The sequence below is a fragment of the Aquarana catesbeiana genome, linkage group LG04, assembly GCF_042186555.1.
Source record: "Aquarana catesbeiana isolate 2022-GZ linkage group LG04, ASM4218655v1, whole genome shotgun sequence".
Lineage (NCBI taxonomy): Eukaryota > Metazoa > Chordata > Amphibia > Anura > Ranidae > Aquarana > Aquarana catesbeiana.
In genome coordinates, this window is record NC_133327.1 from 464,530,191 (window position 1) to 464,547,969 (window position 17,779).

Below are 17,779 nucleotides of genomic sequence, written 5' to 3' on the forward strand. Positions count from 1 at the left end.
GTCCCTTGTTAATTTCACATTTTATGTTAGAAATGTACCTGAATCGTCACCAACAAACTGTCCTTTTTGGATGAAAACACACACAGGAGAGTATAATTTCCCTAAAAATTTTTTATTAAGGGCTCACAACTAAACAAAGAGGGAGGCAATGCTGGAGAAACAGCAGAAGTGGGTGAAGCCTTGGACCCCCAGGGCACACATCAACTATTTTGAAGCAAAATTGGTGGCCTGAGGAGTCCTTATCTAAGGGAATGCAGTCTGGTCCAGAAGTCCCAGAGATCCGGAAAGCAGCAGATGACATCTGTGTCCCCAGGCTGTGGTCATACGAGAGACTGCAGCTTTTGTCAGACCAGACTGAACCCAGGGCAATCACTCTCTGGTCTTCCTTCCACGCTTCCTTATACGCGGTGGCTCTGGTGGTGGAGTTGTGACAGCAGGAGGAGGAGGAGGAGGATGGTCTAACTCAACCACGTCGGTCTTGGGTGTTAGTTCCCCACTCACCCCCTTACGTAGCACTTTATAAAGCAGGTCCTCACAGAGCCTGCGTTGACCCTCCTGCATGCCCTGCAGTTTTGTGGCAGCCATGCAGGCAAAGGCCTCTTCAGGAGTGGGTAAGGCTCGTAGGGACGCAGAAGCCTCCTGGATCAGCCTGAATGCTGAATCCTGCACGGGACTCGGAGTCGTCTTCCTGGCTCTTTTATATGGAAGGCGGAGGGGAGGAACCTGAGACTCAGTCAGGCTGCGACTGGTCCCTGGCTTCTCCTGGCTGACACTTAGCCCCGCCTCCTCCTGGCTGCCAGTAACCCCCGCCTCCTCCTGACTGCCACATTCCACAACCTCCTCCTGGCTGAGGTCTTCCTGTGTATGAAAAAGGGACATAGTTTGAGTTTTTTATTCATCAATCACACACAATTTTCACCTCCTGACTGTTGCAAATTGAATGTTAACAAATATAACAGACTATCCTTCTGAGCCCAGCATTTTTCATTCTTGTCCCAATTTTGGGTGCCCACTACTGTCTATTGATATGTAAAACACTTTCAAGCAGCAATTAGTGATCAATAATAACATCTAGTAAACATCATTTATTTATTGACCAGAAATCTGTAGAAGAATGCTATACCTGACTCCAGCTGGGCTCCTCCACTTCTTCCTGGCTGGAAGGCCCAGGTTGGACATCGGAAGCCTCAGCTGGGGTGGAAGGAAGCGTGGAAGGAAGAGTAGAGAGGGATTCCCTGACTTCAGTGTGGTCTGACAGAAATCGCAGTCTCTCATAGTACCACAGCCTGGGGACATAAACGTCATCTGCTGCAGCTTCGGACCTCTGGGAATCTGTGACCTTCTTGCGCTCCCTAAGATATGTGCTCTTCAGGCCACCAATTTTGGCTTTTAAATAGGGGATGGTTGCTGTGGGGACCACCGGCTTCACCAACTCCAGCAGTTTCTTCAGCGCTGCCTGCCTCTTCTGTTTGTGATTATAGCGGGGGTGTCTCACCTGCCACAGACAAGGCAGCTCCCTGTATTTGTCAATGAACAGGGGGAGGAAATTGTGGTCGTTGAACCCATCCATTTTCTCTGCAAGACACAACACAAGACAAACCCTAATGTCAGGCCAAACTCCCCTAATCTTGTTACAATATAGGCTTCCATTTCGAAGCAGTATAGGCCCAAGTTTAGATCCTACCTTCGTTATCACGATCGGCACCTCCGATGTTCCTTCCTCCGCTCACAGATCGTACGTAAGACGCACGCGTGTTACGCTTTATACACACTGCGCATGCGTGTAACTCCGCCCGCCCATGACGTTCTTTCTAGTCTATTCCCCGCCCCTTTTCGTTCGGCGCAGTGGGGGAAGAGCACATGGCGGATACACAGCAGGTGCGTGCTAATTGTAGCAACGACGAGGAGGAGGAGGAAAGGCCGGATCCGGACACGTCCCGATCCAGAAGGAGATTTAAGGACTCAAATATGTCCTTTGGGGAGATGTTGGAGATGGTCGACATCCTGAAGAAGGCCGACTATGATGGAAAGTATGGGCCTTACCCCAACCCCAATGTCAGAAAGGCCAAGATCATGGCGAAAGTGGTCAGGAGTCTGCACCGGAATTTCGGGGTACGACGATCAAAAGATCAGCTCAGGAACCGGTGGTCGGACCTCAAATTAGGAGAACATGAGCAGTACAGAAAGATCCGGAGAGTGTTGCAAAAAAGTAAGTAGTTGTCCTGTGTTCCTATTCTTTATGTTTATTACGTTCGTGCTGCTCCATGTGCTTTTAGGAACTGTTGTACAGTTTAAAATGGCAACTTTCATGTTCATGGGCACATTATTCGTTCGGATCAAACATTTTGCTTTCGGACTCTAAAATACCATTGTTTAGGCCATATGCATTTGGCCACCATTTTGACGCCCTATACTTGTCTTAAAAAAATTGGGTTGTGTAGATGGCTTTGTTACTAGAATGAAATGCAAACTAGATTCTGTGTAAGGAGAGGACACTCAGCAGCTGTTTTCACATCTGGACACTGGGGCACTAGTGTGGGACACAAGAACACCCTTTTTATTAGGGGGCCACACAGGTGCTCCAGTGTATACTATGGGGGGGGGGGGGCTACATCTGTGAATCTTGTACCAAACAGGTAAAGTATTGCAGCTTGACAAAGGGCAAAAAAAAAAAAGACATCTTGGAACTCTGCTAAAATTGACAATTGTACCCCACTTCCAAGCAATGTTTCCTATTTCTAGTTCTGCCATCAAATATCTGTGTGCTAATTATACCATTTTTGTTTTACATAGGGGATAAAAGACTCGGAGGACACCCCTCATCTGAGGAGACCAGAGCCCCACCCCCTCTGGAAGAAGGGGAAATCCCCCCAACACAAGCTGAGCAGGAGGAAGAAGATGTGGTGGAACTAGTCACCACAACAGGTGAGTGTCTGCGACCACAGGCTCAGATAAGAGATGGATGGCGGCATTATTTTTAGACCTAATTTATTTTGGGGTTCCTCTCTTTTTAGGTGATCGTGAGGTTATGGATCCAGATCCTTTCACATCCGAAAGTGCCCAGATCCTGATTGGGGAGATCATGGGGAGTAATTTACAATTGGAAATCATCAAGAAAAACATCAATGATGTTATTCCAAAAAATAAAAACATCATTGATGTTTTGGGGCGAGTTTAAAGCCCCTCCAAATCACTTTCTTCTTTTGTGTGCTACAATGTGCTAAATGTTTTTGTGATTTTTCCCAAAGCCAAATTTGGAGGATGCACACAGTGTGCCAACATGTGCTATCTGCCATCACAGGAGATCAATGGACACGTTTTGGGGGTGCAACCCCTTCCTCAATAATAAAGTAGCGGTGAGGAAGGGCTTGCTCCCCCAAAACACGTCCCTTGATCCCCCGTGATGGCAGCTAGCATATGTTGACATTGTTAAATTGGTGTGCATCTTCCAAATTTGGCTTTTCCTGGGGTGACTTCACCCCATCTGAACGCAATATCAAACACAGTTCCTAAATACTCATGTCTGATATTGCCTTCAAATTCTACCAAATGTGAAGTTTGTAAGTTCAAGATTTGTGTCTTTCTTGTTGGTTTTACACAGGCCTGTTTTATCTAAAATGGAAATTTTGAGTTTTGATAATGCCACCCCAAAAATGGTTATACAACAAACAGGTTGGTTTGTTTGAAAAACCTTTGGTAAATGCACATGTGATTGTGCAGGTATTAAAAAGATTGTTAATCAAGAATGTGTGGATTATTGTGTCAACGCTACAACACTTTTGGGGTGATGTCATTGTTGTTTTGTGAGAAAATGGGGGTTATTTTCTAAGGGCAAATCCTCTTGGCACTACAAGTGCAGTTTCAGTGCAATTGCAACTGCACTTGTAGTGAAATGTGTTTTTGCATTTTAGTAAATAAAAGCCAACAGTGCTTTGTATAATAAGGTTACACAATCACAACATTTTCAGGACTCAACACATTTCTGTCAGGGTCAGCTAAAACAAACACAAGCAGTAAATGTCCACAAAGAATTTCTTTTTTTGTTTTATTATAAAAAGGCTTCACAGATTTGCTGGCATATTGATAGCCCCCCTACCCGCAAAGAACTCCAGGTAGCGTAACCGTACATCACGGGCACTCAGGGAGGGCAAGCCAGGACGGCCGCTTTCAAGCGCCGTCAGTGTGGTTTGATGTATCATTCCGGCCTCAGGCCCAACTGAGCCAGCATAGTTGGCCGAATGTTTTCGTAAAAAGTTATGGAGAACACAGCACGCAAGTATAATATGGTTCAGTTTATACTCCGCCATATGGATGGGTGTCATAAATAGGCGGAACCGGCTGGCCAGGATTCCAAATGTGTTCTCCACCACTCTTCGGGCTCTGGCCAGCCGGTAATTAAAAACCCTCTGTTCCAGGGTGAGGGTCCTCATTGGGAATGGCCGCATCAGGTGGTCCCCCAGCGCAAACGTTTCATCAGCAACGAACACAAATGGGAGTCCTTCAACATTGTCCTCTGGAGCTGGCAAGTCCAAGCTGCCATTCTGGAGACGCCTGTAAAACTCAGTCTGGGCGATGACTCCACCATCGGACATCCGGCCGTTCTTCCCCACGTCCACATACAGGAAGTCGTAATTAGCCGACACCACCGCCAACATCACAATACTATTGAACACCTTATAATTATAATAGTACGACCCCGAGTTGGGTGGTGGGACGATGTGGACGTGTTTCCCATCAATTGCCCCTCCGCAGTTAGGAAAGTCCCACCGCTGGGCAAAGTGGGAGGCCACAGTCTGCCATTCCTGTGGCGTGGAAGGAAACTGTTGAGGCAAAAACAATAAACATTACTATTTTTTCTCAGAAACATGGCAAGCAGATTAGACACAAACATTATGGGGCAACCTCCAGATAGCATTTATTAAGGGGAATTTAACAACGCCAAAATATAAGGTACACCTATCATATCCCCCCCCCCCCTCATGGGCCATTTCTAACATTATAGGGGGTGTGTGGAAATCTTGGACAGGTAACCCTCTTCACTTCATTGAGAGATGAATGCCTAAATAATGGGTATTACTTGGAACAGCCCCTCCTTAGTTACACTATTGGCAGCCCACTGGACAGGTAAGAAGTGTCATAATACAAAGATATAAATACACACTGTACACATTTGAGGACATTTGGACATTCTGCTATTACCTATCAAGATAATAATAGGATCCAAAAACTTTAAACAGTACCATTTGAAAGTATACAGGCAGACCCTTGCACTACATGCTTTGGGGAATTCATCCATACATCTGACCACAAAAGAGATGGGTATAGTGTGTATGGGTTTGTCAAAGTCAGCAGATAGATGATTGAGGATAGAGAATTGGGATCAGCTGACTTAGCAGTTGGGGGGAGGGAGGGTTACTAAAAATTATTTGGGGACACTACAAAAAAAAAGCCTCTGGCACTCTGCCTGAATTTAAAGCAAAAATAACATTTTCAAACATTTTAGGGGGTGTTTGGGGTAAAGCACTACTATGGAGCTGAAAAAATACATTGTTAAGTGACTACATGAGGTGAATATAAGCCAGGAGACACCATGCTGGGGAGGTTATTGAAGGGCAATCTGTATGAAGGACCTAAAATAATAATTACATAAAAATCCAGCATGCATGAGGACAAAGGGGGCATTCACAGCATATTACAATCATGGTAATTAGGGAATGAGGAAAGAAATACAACATATTATCAAACATTAAATACAATAAAATGTGATATTAAAGTATAAAAATCTTACCTTCATATACTCCTTCTGCAGGACCTGTATGATGGCAGAACAGGTCTCTGGGATAATGATACCCAGAGCCTGGGGGGAGATGCCTGTCGAGAACTTCACGTCCTGCAGACTTCTCCCTGTCGCCAAGTACCGCAGGGTAGCGACCAACCTCTGCTCCGGAGTGATGGCTTGCCTCATGCAGGTATCCTGCCTGCTAATATAAGGGGTCAGCGAAGCCAACAAACGGTGAAACACGGGGTCCGTCATCCTGAGAAAGTTCCTGAAATCATCAGGATTATTCTCACGGATCTCACGGAGCAAAGGCATGTGAGAGAACTGGTCACGCTGAAGCAACCAATTCTTGGTCCATGAACTCCTCCCCACCCTGTTCATGGACTGGACTTGTGTCAATGTCAGGACCCCAACACCAAGCCCCCGCACAGCACGAACTCTACGAGGAGTACGCATACGCAACATGGCTAGAAAACAGTCGGCTGCTCAGAACGAAGTAACAGAACGCACTGAAGAACAGCAAGGCCTGTGAAGAGCGACCTGAAAAACAGTAACGAACAAACAAGAATACAATGACTAATTAAAGTCACGCAGAACTTGCTGCACGCACTGAAGAGCAGATACAAACCCACAAGCACAAACTGAACGGCAGAAAACGATTGGAAAGCCACGAGTCTGAAAAAGCGCGAATCGTCTCTCACCAAACTTTTACTAACACGAGATTAGCAAAAGGAGCCCAAAGGGTGCCGCGCTTGGTTCTGAACTTGCCTTTTCTAGTCTCGTCGTACGTGGTGTACGTGACCGCGTGGTTGGCGATCGGAAATTCCGACAACTTTGTGCGACCGTGTGTAGACAAAACAAGTTTGAGCCAACATCCGTCGGAAAAAATCCTAGGATTTTGTTGTCGGAATGTCCGAACAAAGTCCGACCGTGTGTACGCCCTATTAGAATGGCACAGTCAAAGTCCAGACCTAGATCCAATTGAGAATTTGTGGCATGACTTGAAATTTGCTGTTCACAGATGCTCCCCATACAATCTGAGAGAGCTTGAGCTATTTTGCAAGGAAGAATGGGCAAAAATGTCACTCTCTAGATGTGAAAAGCTGGTAGAGACATACCCAAAAAGACTTGCAGGTGTGAAAGGTGGTTCTACAAAGTATTGACTCAGGGGGGCTGAATACAAATGCACGCCACACTTTTCACATATTTATTTGTAAACATTTTTGAAAACATTAATCATTTTCCACTTCATATATATGTGCCACTTTGTGTTGGTCTATCACATAAAATTCCAATAAAATAAATTTACATTTTTGGTTGTAACATGACAAAATGTGGAAAATTTCAAGGGGTATGAATGCCTTTTCAAGGCACTGTATGTGCAAAACAAATAATTCCCATGCAGGGGACATAAACAGTTAAGTAGTAAAGTGAACACAAAATAGTCACATAAATTTGAATGTACAAGGCTATAGACCAACAACATCCAAGTAACAGTGAAAATCTGGGGTAGGGGACCCAGGGCTAAGTATGAGGAGAGGGAACCCCATCCACTGGAGGTAGGAGGATTGTAATCTAAGAGTGGGTGGGTGGGTGGTCGGAGGGGGGGGAGGAGGAGGTAAAGTAAAATGCCCATGTCGGTCGGGTGCAGAGTCAGAGTGTTTATGCTGTAGAAAAAGTCAAGCCACATATCTCTAGAATAGCTCTCATTTATGTCCATATGTGTAAAATCTTGTGGCTAAATACCTGGACAGCTGAAGCTGCCTGTGAAAGACTTCTCACACGTGCCCTTTGAAGGTGGGTGTCACTTTGGTGCAGCACTTGACAGATTCATCAAAGTTGATACAGATTCTATCTTCCACAACAAAATGTTCCAAAATCCCCTTCCTTTGGGTCTTCTACCTCCTCAGAATGAAGACCACCTCAATGCGCTTCTTTTGATGCAAAACTTGGTACACAAAATCCACCATCTCTTCCCCAAAGCCCTCTTCTCAATGAAGGGGCACACTCACTCCTAAGAGTGGGGGGAACATCTGTTACAATTTATCTTTCTCTGGATCACCTTGCGTGCCCCTCCACCTTCCAAACTATGTGCTCGCCTCAGTTATAGACCTTCCTCAGGTCACTATGAGATAACTGAGGTGAGCTCATAGTTTGGAAGGTGGGAGGGCACACAAGGTGATTTATGCTAATGAACACTTGATTCACAGAAGGTTAAATTCACAATAAGAACTTTGTTTACTGCTTCATATTTGAACTTTATTGCATGGAATAATACCACTGAGCGGTGTGACACCGTTGGTTTTATTTATTTACTTTGGCACTTTCTTCGCTGAGAAATTTATATGGTTCACATTATCTTAAATTATTTATTGTATTAATACTATTTGTTTATCTATTTGCGGTTATTGCCTTATTTGATATGTACAAATTTGTATGTAGGGGCACTGTATATGTTTATATTACAATTTAGGGGTAGCTCTGCTGGACCTAATAATCTCAAACTATGCAGAGCTTATTACTAATATAATGTAATATGTGGAGCAGAGGTGTGTGGTCCGTCAGCTGCAGGGTCAAAAGAGTTTCTTTTGACCCTGCAGCTGACGGACCACACACCTCTGCTCCATCCATTAAGGTGCTAACAATTGCCACTCTACAAGCAATTGTCCTTAAGGATTTGGACTTCAGGATCTCATTGTATATAGTTGCAGGTTGTTTATCTCTCCACTGCTTGATATGAGAATCATTTCTGGATGTGACACACCTTCCATGAAATATACATATATGAACTAAGCTCTTAATATTAAGTTGGACATTATCCTGACACTGTTTAAACACAACTCCCCCAAAAGCGACTCATAGCAACCTCTTGGAGTATGGGTGAATTCAGGATGTCCTGTGGATGGCGCTTCTTGGTCTGGCACGGATGAATGTTCCATTCTCATTATTTGAGTGTGTCTCTTCAGCTGCTGGTGAAATAACTGTGTATTTGGGAACTACAGCATTGGGAGTGGTGCAAACTGTTAAACTCCCTGAGGAAGATCTGCACTTGAGAGTGCAGAGTGCATTTGAAACGCAACAGACTATTCCTTTGCGAGCTCCCCCCTCTTTTTAAGCTGTTTTTTTTCCCCTTATATAGATGTTTTTTTTATCATCAGTCATCTGTTTACATTCATATTTACATTGTATTACATTTGTTGATTTATTTATTGTTTGTCCAATAAATTTTGTTCTTTCTTAATATTATTGCCTTGTGTCCATTTAAAGTCCCATGCTCTGAAGCAAGTACGAGACGGAAGCTATTGGCTACTGGCAATTGAAATTCCTTTTTTTTGGTCCGGTCATAAGTCTTGTACGTCACCGCGTTCTGGACGGTAGGACTTTGGTCGGACTTTGGGTTGACCGTGTGTAGGCAAGACCGCTTGAATGGAATTCCGTTGTAGTTCCATTGGAGAAACCGTCAGAGTTTATTCCGATGGCTAAACCGGTCGTGTGTACGCGGCATTAGAATAAAACCTGTTTGAGTCTGCAAAAGACTTGGGGCTGGGGTTAACTCTCCTGCGTTCCTGTTTAAAGGCTGGCTTTGCTGACATCCCTTCTGGCTCCAGATCCTGCTTGCTGTTCCACTACTTTGATCCCTAACTTCTGGCTTGGCTGACTATCCTTTCGGTTACTGAACTTTGGCTATGTTTTGACTATGTTTGTTCTTTTTACTTTTATTATTAAACAAGTGTGATTTAACTGTACTTCAGTCTCGGTCTGATTTCATGGTTTCTGACAATTATTTAGTCTCACACTTATCCCAAATTGCTCAATGGCATGGTTCTAATCCAAGGATTCCCTGGGTCAAATTTGAATGCAACTCCATTCATCCCTACTCACTTTCCTGGAATATTATGGAGACTATATAAAAATAAATACAATCTGATCTCAAAAACACCACCCCAAGCTACATACTTAGGTGATCCAAAATTTCTTCCAGGAATACATAGAATGGATAATTTTTCCTGATGGATCAACAATGACCTAACATTCCTACATAAATTCATCGAAAATTTTCATCCCTAAAAACAAGATATCACATTTCAATTAATGAACATTGTAGATTTCTACAAATTAGACAATTTTACACTACTTATTACCAAACAACAAATATGGATCGACCTAATTTTATGAAAAGATATGTTTAAAAAAATCCAGGGGGAAATATACTACAATTTGGTGATTATTGACCCACAAGAAAAAACTTCTTTACATGCAAAAATGGGAATTAGAATGCAACCTATCTTACCTGACAGACTCCATGGCAGCATACCCGTGGGTTAATCCCCCCTCCACTCCTCCCCTAAAGGGCCCCTCTCCCATAAATATTTGCTCCAAGCCAGCGGCTGTGTTCCTTTTTTGTCCTCCTCCTAAGGACTGGTTTGGTATTTCGTCTACCTGAAGTTTTTTCTCTCCGTGATCAAGACCGGCCAACAGCAAGCACTGGGAAGACAGGTTGCGATACTCCGATACGCCCTGGCTATTAGCAGGGTATGGAGCGAGCTAAATGGAAGATACTTCAATAAGCCTTGGCTGTTAGCAGGGTGTGGAGTGGGCAAATGAAGGAGGCGCTAGAAAAGCTAAAGCCTGGCCATTGGCAGGCAAGCGGCGCAATGGCCAGATAACCCAGCTGTTAGCGGGTGGTCCTATCTGCCCCAAGCCCGGTATGATCAACCTACCTGGTCGTGGAACCAGAATTGAAGTTGCCATGTGCGGTAATGTATACTTTTATATTACATATTCCATGGCAGTAGTTTGTGTGTTTCTGTTTGTCTGTTTCTTCTCTGACTCTAATGTCTTCCAGTCTATAGCAGCTGGAGCACATTTGCATTCCAAGCCGCTGCTTTCTCTTCCAGCCAGGCGTCCCTGGGTTACTCCTGCACAGGCGCTCAGCGCATGGGTGCTGGGGACGGCGTAATTTCAGTGGAGAAATTTAATCAGCGATCAGTACTGTTGATATTGGGATTTCTCTGTGGGCAGCTTGCAGCAGTTTCCCTAAATGCTGTGTGCAATCATCACAGGTATATGCTCTGCATTAACACCCTGGTATGCTGCCTCTGTGTGTTTCTGCTATGATTTGATCACCTGTGCAGGTTGTCTGTCTGTGCAGTTCACACTGTGGATGTATCACTGGCGCCCCCCCCCCCGTGTGACCAGCCCTTGTGCAGGTATGAGAGGGTGGGTTTAACTCTTTCCTTTCCTTGCTGACCTGGGTACACTTTTTGTGTTCTATAACCATTTCCTTTCTATCCTACTTTGCTTTTGTGAGTCCTTCTAGGTCAGATTGACAATACACGGCATAAGATTATAAAGACCTCATTAGGTCACAACATTCCTCTTTCAAATGTATTTGGCATAGGTCACGGTCAAGGTCCAGCCTTCATAGCAGAAGCTATGAATCCCCCTGTACGCACCCAGCGCTATGTCAGCCGCTCCAAGGAGGGAGCCTGCTGGGGATGCGGGACTCTTGTCCCAGAGGGCAAGTCTCTGTCTGTGCCATGCTAAGCCCAGGTGGTGGTGTTTTCCAGCAAATGTAATCACTAGTGAGGCACGTGGTGCAAGATTCCCTTAAAGAGTGGGATACAAGCCACACACAAAGTCCAACAGCCATTGTGGCGTGTTCTCCCAGTAGGATGACCAGGAAGAACTAGTACTGTCCCAACCAAGCAGGAGTCTCCTGCAGAGCAAGAGGAAGTTCTGTAAGCACTTTTGGGCTCCGTTTCCACTAGTGTGACTTGTAATGCGACTTTGGACACATGGGGTCGCATGGCGGGTCACAGCCCATTAAATTCAATGGCACCAATCTATGCAACTTAGAGTTGCAACAACTTTAAGGGGTTCCTGCGCTACTTTAATGCGACTTTTGATGCAGCTTTGATCCAGAGACTGTAAAGTTGGATCAGGGTTGCACTCGGAATCAGATCGGGGTCACCCTCTGAATGGCACGACTTGGAGACATAGCTGTAGAGAGAGTGTTCTAAACTCTCATTCTTAACAGAATTAGGGGACATCATTTTGGATAAGTAGAGCAAGGTCACGAGCCATCCCTACCTTCTGAGCAAGATGGCCAAGCACTATCGGTTCAAACATAAGGATGTGAAGCATCTAAAGGCTGCCTCTCTAAATGGCTGAGGCCTTGATGAGGCAAGCAAGCAAGCAGTGAATAGCCCAAAAGTCGGCCTGGGCTCTTGTGGCCATATTGAAAAGGATGGAAATGTGGATGGAGAATGTGGACGTAGTATTCAAGAGCGTTTTCAGAAACTCTGTAGTTCAGGAGTTGGAGCTGGTGTCGGTTTCCATGATAAGGCACCAAATAACATTGCATAGTGTCACGGGTTATGCTCTCGTTAGTTATGGCAAAGTGAGTGTTATGGATGGGGCCTGGGCTCTTTATTCCCGCCTCTAATAGGCGTAGTGTAGCATTTTGTAAATAATAAGTCACACTGTGAATGAAAAATGTAGGTACTAAAACCTATTTAAATCAAACGAATAAATTATGAAGATAATAAGTGGTCACATATGGTGTATTATACAGTCCATAGTAGTTGATAATCAACTACTATGGACTGTATAATACACCATATGTGACCACTTATTATCTTCATAATTAGAGCTCAGTGGTGTATGTTTCCAAAATCCACAATGAATGGTCTCTACATGTAGAGGTTTTCAGGTTCAGATGGCCTGATGGATCATTGGAAATGCAGTAGGGTCTATGCATTTCTTCCAGTCCTGGTCAACCTCGGGTTTTCTATGAAGACTCTGAACAGAGGTTGTGGTGTTAGTGGCAGTGATTCCTTATTGGCCAATTGGGTCATGGTTCCCGTTGCTAGCACAGTTCAGCTTCTGGAACCCAGTTCATCTTCTCCTCAGGCCAGGCCTTCTGTCACTGAGTACAATTCTACATTCATGTCTGGCACGTTTGCGTTTGACGGTCTGGTTCTCGAGATTGTAGGTCCTTGGCTGCTCTTCCAGAGTCATCTCCGCTCTCTTGAATACTAGAAGAATTAACGCAGACAAAGTTGATGGGAGAATCTGGTCAAAGTTGTTCAATACATGTCTGCTGCTGACAGATCATGTGGTGATCTAGCAGTTTTAGATATTGTAGGCTTCCTCCAGTTGGATTTATTTCTGGCTCTATAGGTAAGCTCCCTCGGAGTTCAAGTGTCAGCTTTATCGGCCTTCACAGGTGTTTTCCAATCTAGGCTTCTTTCCTGTCCAACAATTCTTCAAGTAAGCAGCTAGGCTCAGACCTCGGAATAAGCTGAGGTTTTCCAATTGAGTCTCCCTCTTGTTCTCAACTCCCCCTTGGGAATTGGAACGGAGTGTTCTAGGGCTGTCTCCATTAGAGGCCTCTCTGTCAAGTTTGCCTTTTCCCGGTCATCGCGTTGGCATAAAATGCCTTAGAGATTGGTTCACTGGTCATGGAGAACTTTCTTACGTTCTTTCCAGTCGAGCGGTGCTGTTACCTATGCTTGACTCAATTCCCAAGGGTGCATCAGTCTTCATGGGAGCCAAGAAATTGTTCTGCCAACCTTAGATTTCTAACTTGCGTGGGAGAAAGTGCGCTGTGGCTTAGTTGGTTAAAGCGCATGTCTAGTAAACAGGGAATCCTCATTTGACTTCCAGCAGTGCCTTCCTTCAATTTTAGACATCCCTCAGATATTGCAAAGTCATATCTACAAGCTACAGCTTCCTTCATGAATGCCTGTTCATTCTTTTGCCAGAAAGGACAGAGAAACGTGCCTCATCTAGGGCGATTGTAGCACGGATTGTCATGGATGTTGTGTTTCTTTAATGCAACTCTATGGTGCATCTCTGTTGTGCTTACTTCCTGTGTGGTGTTTCCTGTTCCTGCTGGTTATTATTCAATGAACATGGCTTCTGTACAGTAATGGCTTGTGCTGAACATGGCCTCTGTACAGTAATGGCTTGTGCTGTCTTTACTTACATCACATCAAATACGGATTGCCTAGGTCATCCAACAGGCTCACAGAGCCAAGGGCTTGGCTCCTTTTGGAGGTAGTGTCTGCTCACCTGACCAGGAGTGGGTCTACATCTTGGGCAGCTTTGCATCATGTAGCTCCCAAAGTAATTTGCAGGGCGGCTTCCTGCTCGTCTATGAACACGTTTGTGTCCTATTACTGTGTTGAACCAGCTGCCCTATCCTCAGTTAATTTTGGTTTACAAGTACTGTCAGTTGACGGTGTTAAACTTTCTTTGCTCAACATCTTGCCCACCCGGGTGTATACGGCGAGTTATTTCCCACTTGTATGCTGCCATGGAGTCTGTCAGGAAAACGTAAAATTTCCTATCAAATACCGTAATTTTCCTTTCACGATAGGCTCCATGGCAGCAGGAGTTCCCTCTCAAATGTCTGGAGTAGGCTAGTAACGGAACAAGCCACTGACTTGGAGCAAAGAATTATGAAAGAGGGATCCTATAGGGGAGGAGTGGAGGCGGGGTTAACCCACACGTATGCTGCCATGGAGGCTATCAGGAAAGGAAAATTACAGTAAGTATTTGATAGGAAATTTTCAGTTTTCTCTATTAAAAAATGGAGTGAATGCATCATAAACCTTCATAAGTGCAGTAAGAGAAACTACTACCAAACTGTTCACAGGGGGGTATTTAACATGCACCAAATTGCACGTCATTTTCCCATCAGTTCCCTCAATTTGTTTTAGAGAATGTCTGTCCTCAGGCTCCTTCTCCAACATTTTCTGGGACTGTGAAAAAAATTCACATATTTGGCACCAATTAGAAATGTTTTTCCAATTAAAAACTACTTCTGGCAATCATATTAATCTTTCTTTAACTAATTGTCTATTATTCACACCCATCCCAGGCATCTCCACCCCAGATATAAGACTTAGCCATACGATAAGTGTAGCCATTCACTAATTTGCTCTCCATTGGAAGTCCCTTTTATTCCCTATTACCCAATTGAAGACAAGAGTGAATAGAATCAGTCTTATGAAAAAAAAATCCATACATTATATAATTCTACACACTTCTCTGACAAAAAATGGGATCCCTGGTTTAAACACGCTGAAATTCTCTTTCAACCCTTGGATAACTAATCTCACATATCAGAAAACCCTGTCCAGAACACAAGATATTCCTCCATTAAAACTATATTTTATCACTTATGGTTTTAAAAATATACCTTTTTCAATCGTATCACAGTTTATGCAGCTTTGTACCAAAAGATTTCTTATTCTTACATGTTCTCTTTGTATTTTTGTTAACAGAATGTAACTCAACCTTTTGATTATCTGTTTTTTTGATGTGTAATATTTTCTTGTACCACCATATTTTCCTAAATAAAAAAGTTTATAAACAAAACAAAACAAATAAGTACAGCCAAAGCTTGTTTGGTTGTACTTTTCCTGTGGATCACAGGAGTGCAGTTCATTCTGCACTCCTGTGACCCCTTTTCCATTGAAGCCCGCTGTCGGCTGATGTCACAGACCCGGTCCAGATTATGGATCCTTCCACATGCCTGGAATGACACCAGCGAGCTACTGAGAGCCCGAGGCGGCTGCTCCCGCCCCCTCCACAGCCCAGCGCTCCAGTGAGCCGGGGGGGGGGGGTCGGGTGGGCAGAGCAGAGAGCTACTACATCCACCTAGGAATGTATTATTCTACAAAAAAAAAATAGATCTCTTCAATACGTGTTTATTTTTCTAGTGCCATGACAAAATTAGATGCTTTACACCAGAAATATAATTGTAGTGCTTTTGTGAAAGTGAGGAATGGCAGAATAAAATTTGCACTTTGGACGAGTTATAAGCTACCTTTCTTGCAGATAGATGAACAAATTTATGGCTAAATCACAGTAGTTAAACCACGTTGCAACACCTCCCTTCCACGTTTATTTTCTAGTAACCCCTTGGAATCTGTCATTTCTGCACCCTGTGCTGGCCAGCTTTTCTTAGCCCTGCCCACACATAGAGCATGTGCCCAGAGGAACAGCCCACTCCCAAGTGGTGAGGTATAGAGGTATACAACAAAATATCTTAAATTATGAAAGTTGACAAATGATTGTAAAGTTCACTGTTAAGGAAGCACTAATATTTAAGTCAGAAGATAGTAAGTCAAAGGGACACATCAAGGAGTACTGTATGCTCCTATAAAATGTAACTACTAGTAAGTCCCTATGTTTCCTTATGTTAAAAATTACATAATGATAATAATAAATGTATAATAATAATGTGTACTAGATATTCTAGATATATCACTTGGCTGAATGATTTGTGATTTCCTACTTAAATAAGGGTAATAATATCCCAATACACATTGGTATTCCACAATGCATGTGTCAATGAAGAGGTTTTCTTCTTTAGGGAATATATATAATCTTTTACCATATTGTTTTTCTGTATTAACAGCACATAAAGCAAAGACTGCAAAGACTCCAGGCTGGTTGGCATATAGAAGAAGATTCCTTCCAAAGTCAGACCCCTTTTGGATATGTAATGTTCTCCAATGTTGTTGCAACCCTGAATCCTACTGCCAAGCGTCATTTAGTCCTTGCTTGCCACCATGATTCGAAATACTTCAGTCCAGAGTGGGATGGCAGAGTATTTGTTGGAGCTACTGATTCAGCTGTTCCATGTGCAATGCTGTTAGAGCTAGCTCGATCGCTAGATTCTCGTCTTCAAAAATTAAAGGTATGTGTTAACCCAGTGCATCCACTATGTATGTTTAACACCTATATTGTTCGTTCCATTGTAAACATGCTATTGACCCTGTCACCAATGTAAAAAGTGTTTAAATGCTAACTTACAATAAACATTTTTTTTTTTACTTACCATGTGCCTTTGAACTTGTTAGCTCAATTGACTTCTTCAGGAAGAGTCAATTTCGTATCACACTCCACTCCCTCTTGCAATGTCAAAGCCCTTTTCTCTTTAGGAGCGTTCTATTTACTGTATTACTCTAGCCCTGGTTAAGAGGGGGCTCCGGTTAAGAGGACGACTCTGTAATGGGAATCAAAGAGGGGTAGTGCATCAGTTCAAATATTACTGGTTTTGCGTTTGTATATGATGACAAAATTGAAATGAGAAAAGAAAGGGACCACTGGCTTGCCTAGGATTAACCACTTCAGCCCCGGAAGGATTTACCCCCTTAATGACCGGGCTATTTTTAGTGATACGGCACTATGTTGCTTTAACTGACAATTGCGCGGTCGTGCGATGTTGTACCCAAACAAAATTGATGTCCTTTTTTTTCCCCCACAAATAGAGCTTTCTTTTTGTGGTTTTTGATCACCTCTGCGGTTTTAATTTTTTGCGCTATAAACAAAAACAGACTGACAATTTTACTTATTCCACAGTACCTTGGCTTTATCAATGTGATTGCAAAGTAAAGTGTGTATGTTCAGTGGGTTAAATTAGACTCACGGAGGATCTGAAGAGTAGCGGCTTATCAGCTCAGCTTTACTATCATCATTGAATACCTATATGCATATAAGCACACTCAATAACAGCCTAACTTGTCTGTTTGGAACTGTGACTTGTACCCTGAGAAATTGTTTGTCTACTTATGTTTAGACTACACTAATAGTAATGGAATAACTAAAGAGGACTTCTTTCAATAAATAGTTGCGGGACACATACAGATCCAGACACTGCAGCCTTTGTCTACCATCTTATTTTACCGCTCCATCTATTACCTCCCTTACCACAATAAGATTCCCACTACCCAGCCGATATATCCAGCTAATTTACTTTACTTATTCCACAGTACCCTGGCTTTATCAATGTGATTGTAAAGCAAATTTCAGTGGGTTAGGTTATGCTCATGGAGGATTTGAGGAGTAGCGGTCTATCAGCTCAGCTTTACCATCATTACAGTATACCAATATGCATATAAGCACATTCAATAACAGTCTAATCTTTTTGTTTGGAACCGTGACGTGTACCCTGAGCAATCGTTTGGATATCCTTATTCA

At 43.4% G+C, this 17,779-nt stretch overlaps 1 protein-coding gene across 1 annotated transcript in view; it reads left to right on the forward strand.

The window, feature by feature from the left end:
* Nucleotides 1–17,779, forward strand: part of QPCT (glutaminyl-peptide cyclotransferase) — a 425,195-nt gene that overhangs the window by 124,344 nt on the left and 283,072 nt on the right. The window contains exon 3 of the mRNA XM_073627561.1: nucleotides 16,215–16,496. Coding sequence (XP_073483662.1) covers nucleotides 16,215–16,496 — 282 coding nt within the window. The remainder of the gene's footprint in view (nucleotides 1–16,214; nucleotides 16,497–17,779) is intronic.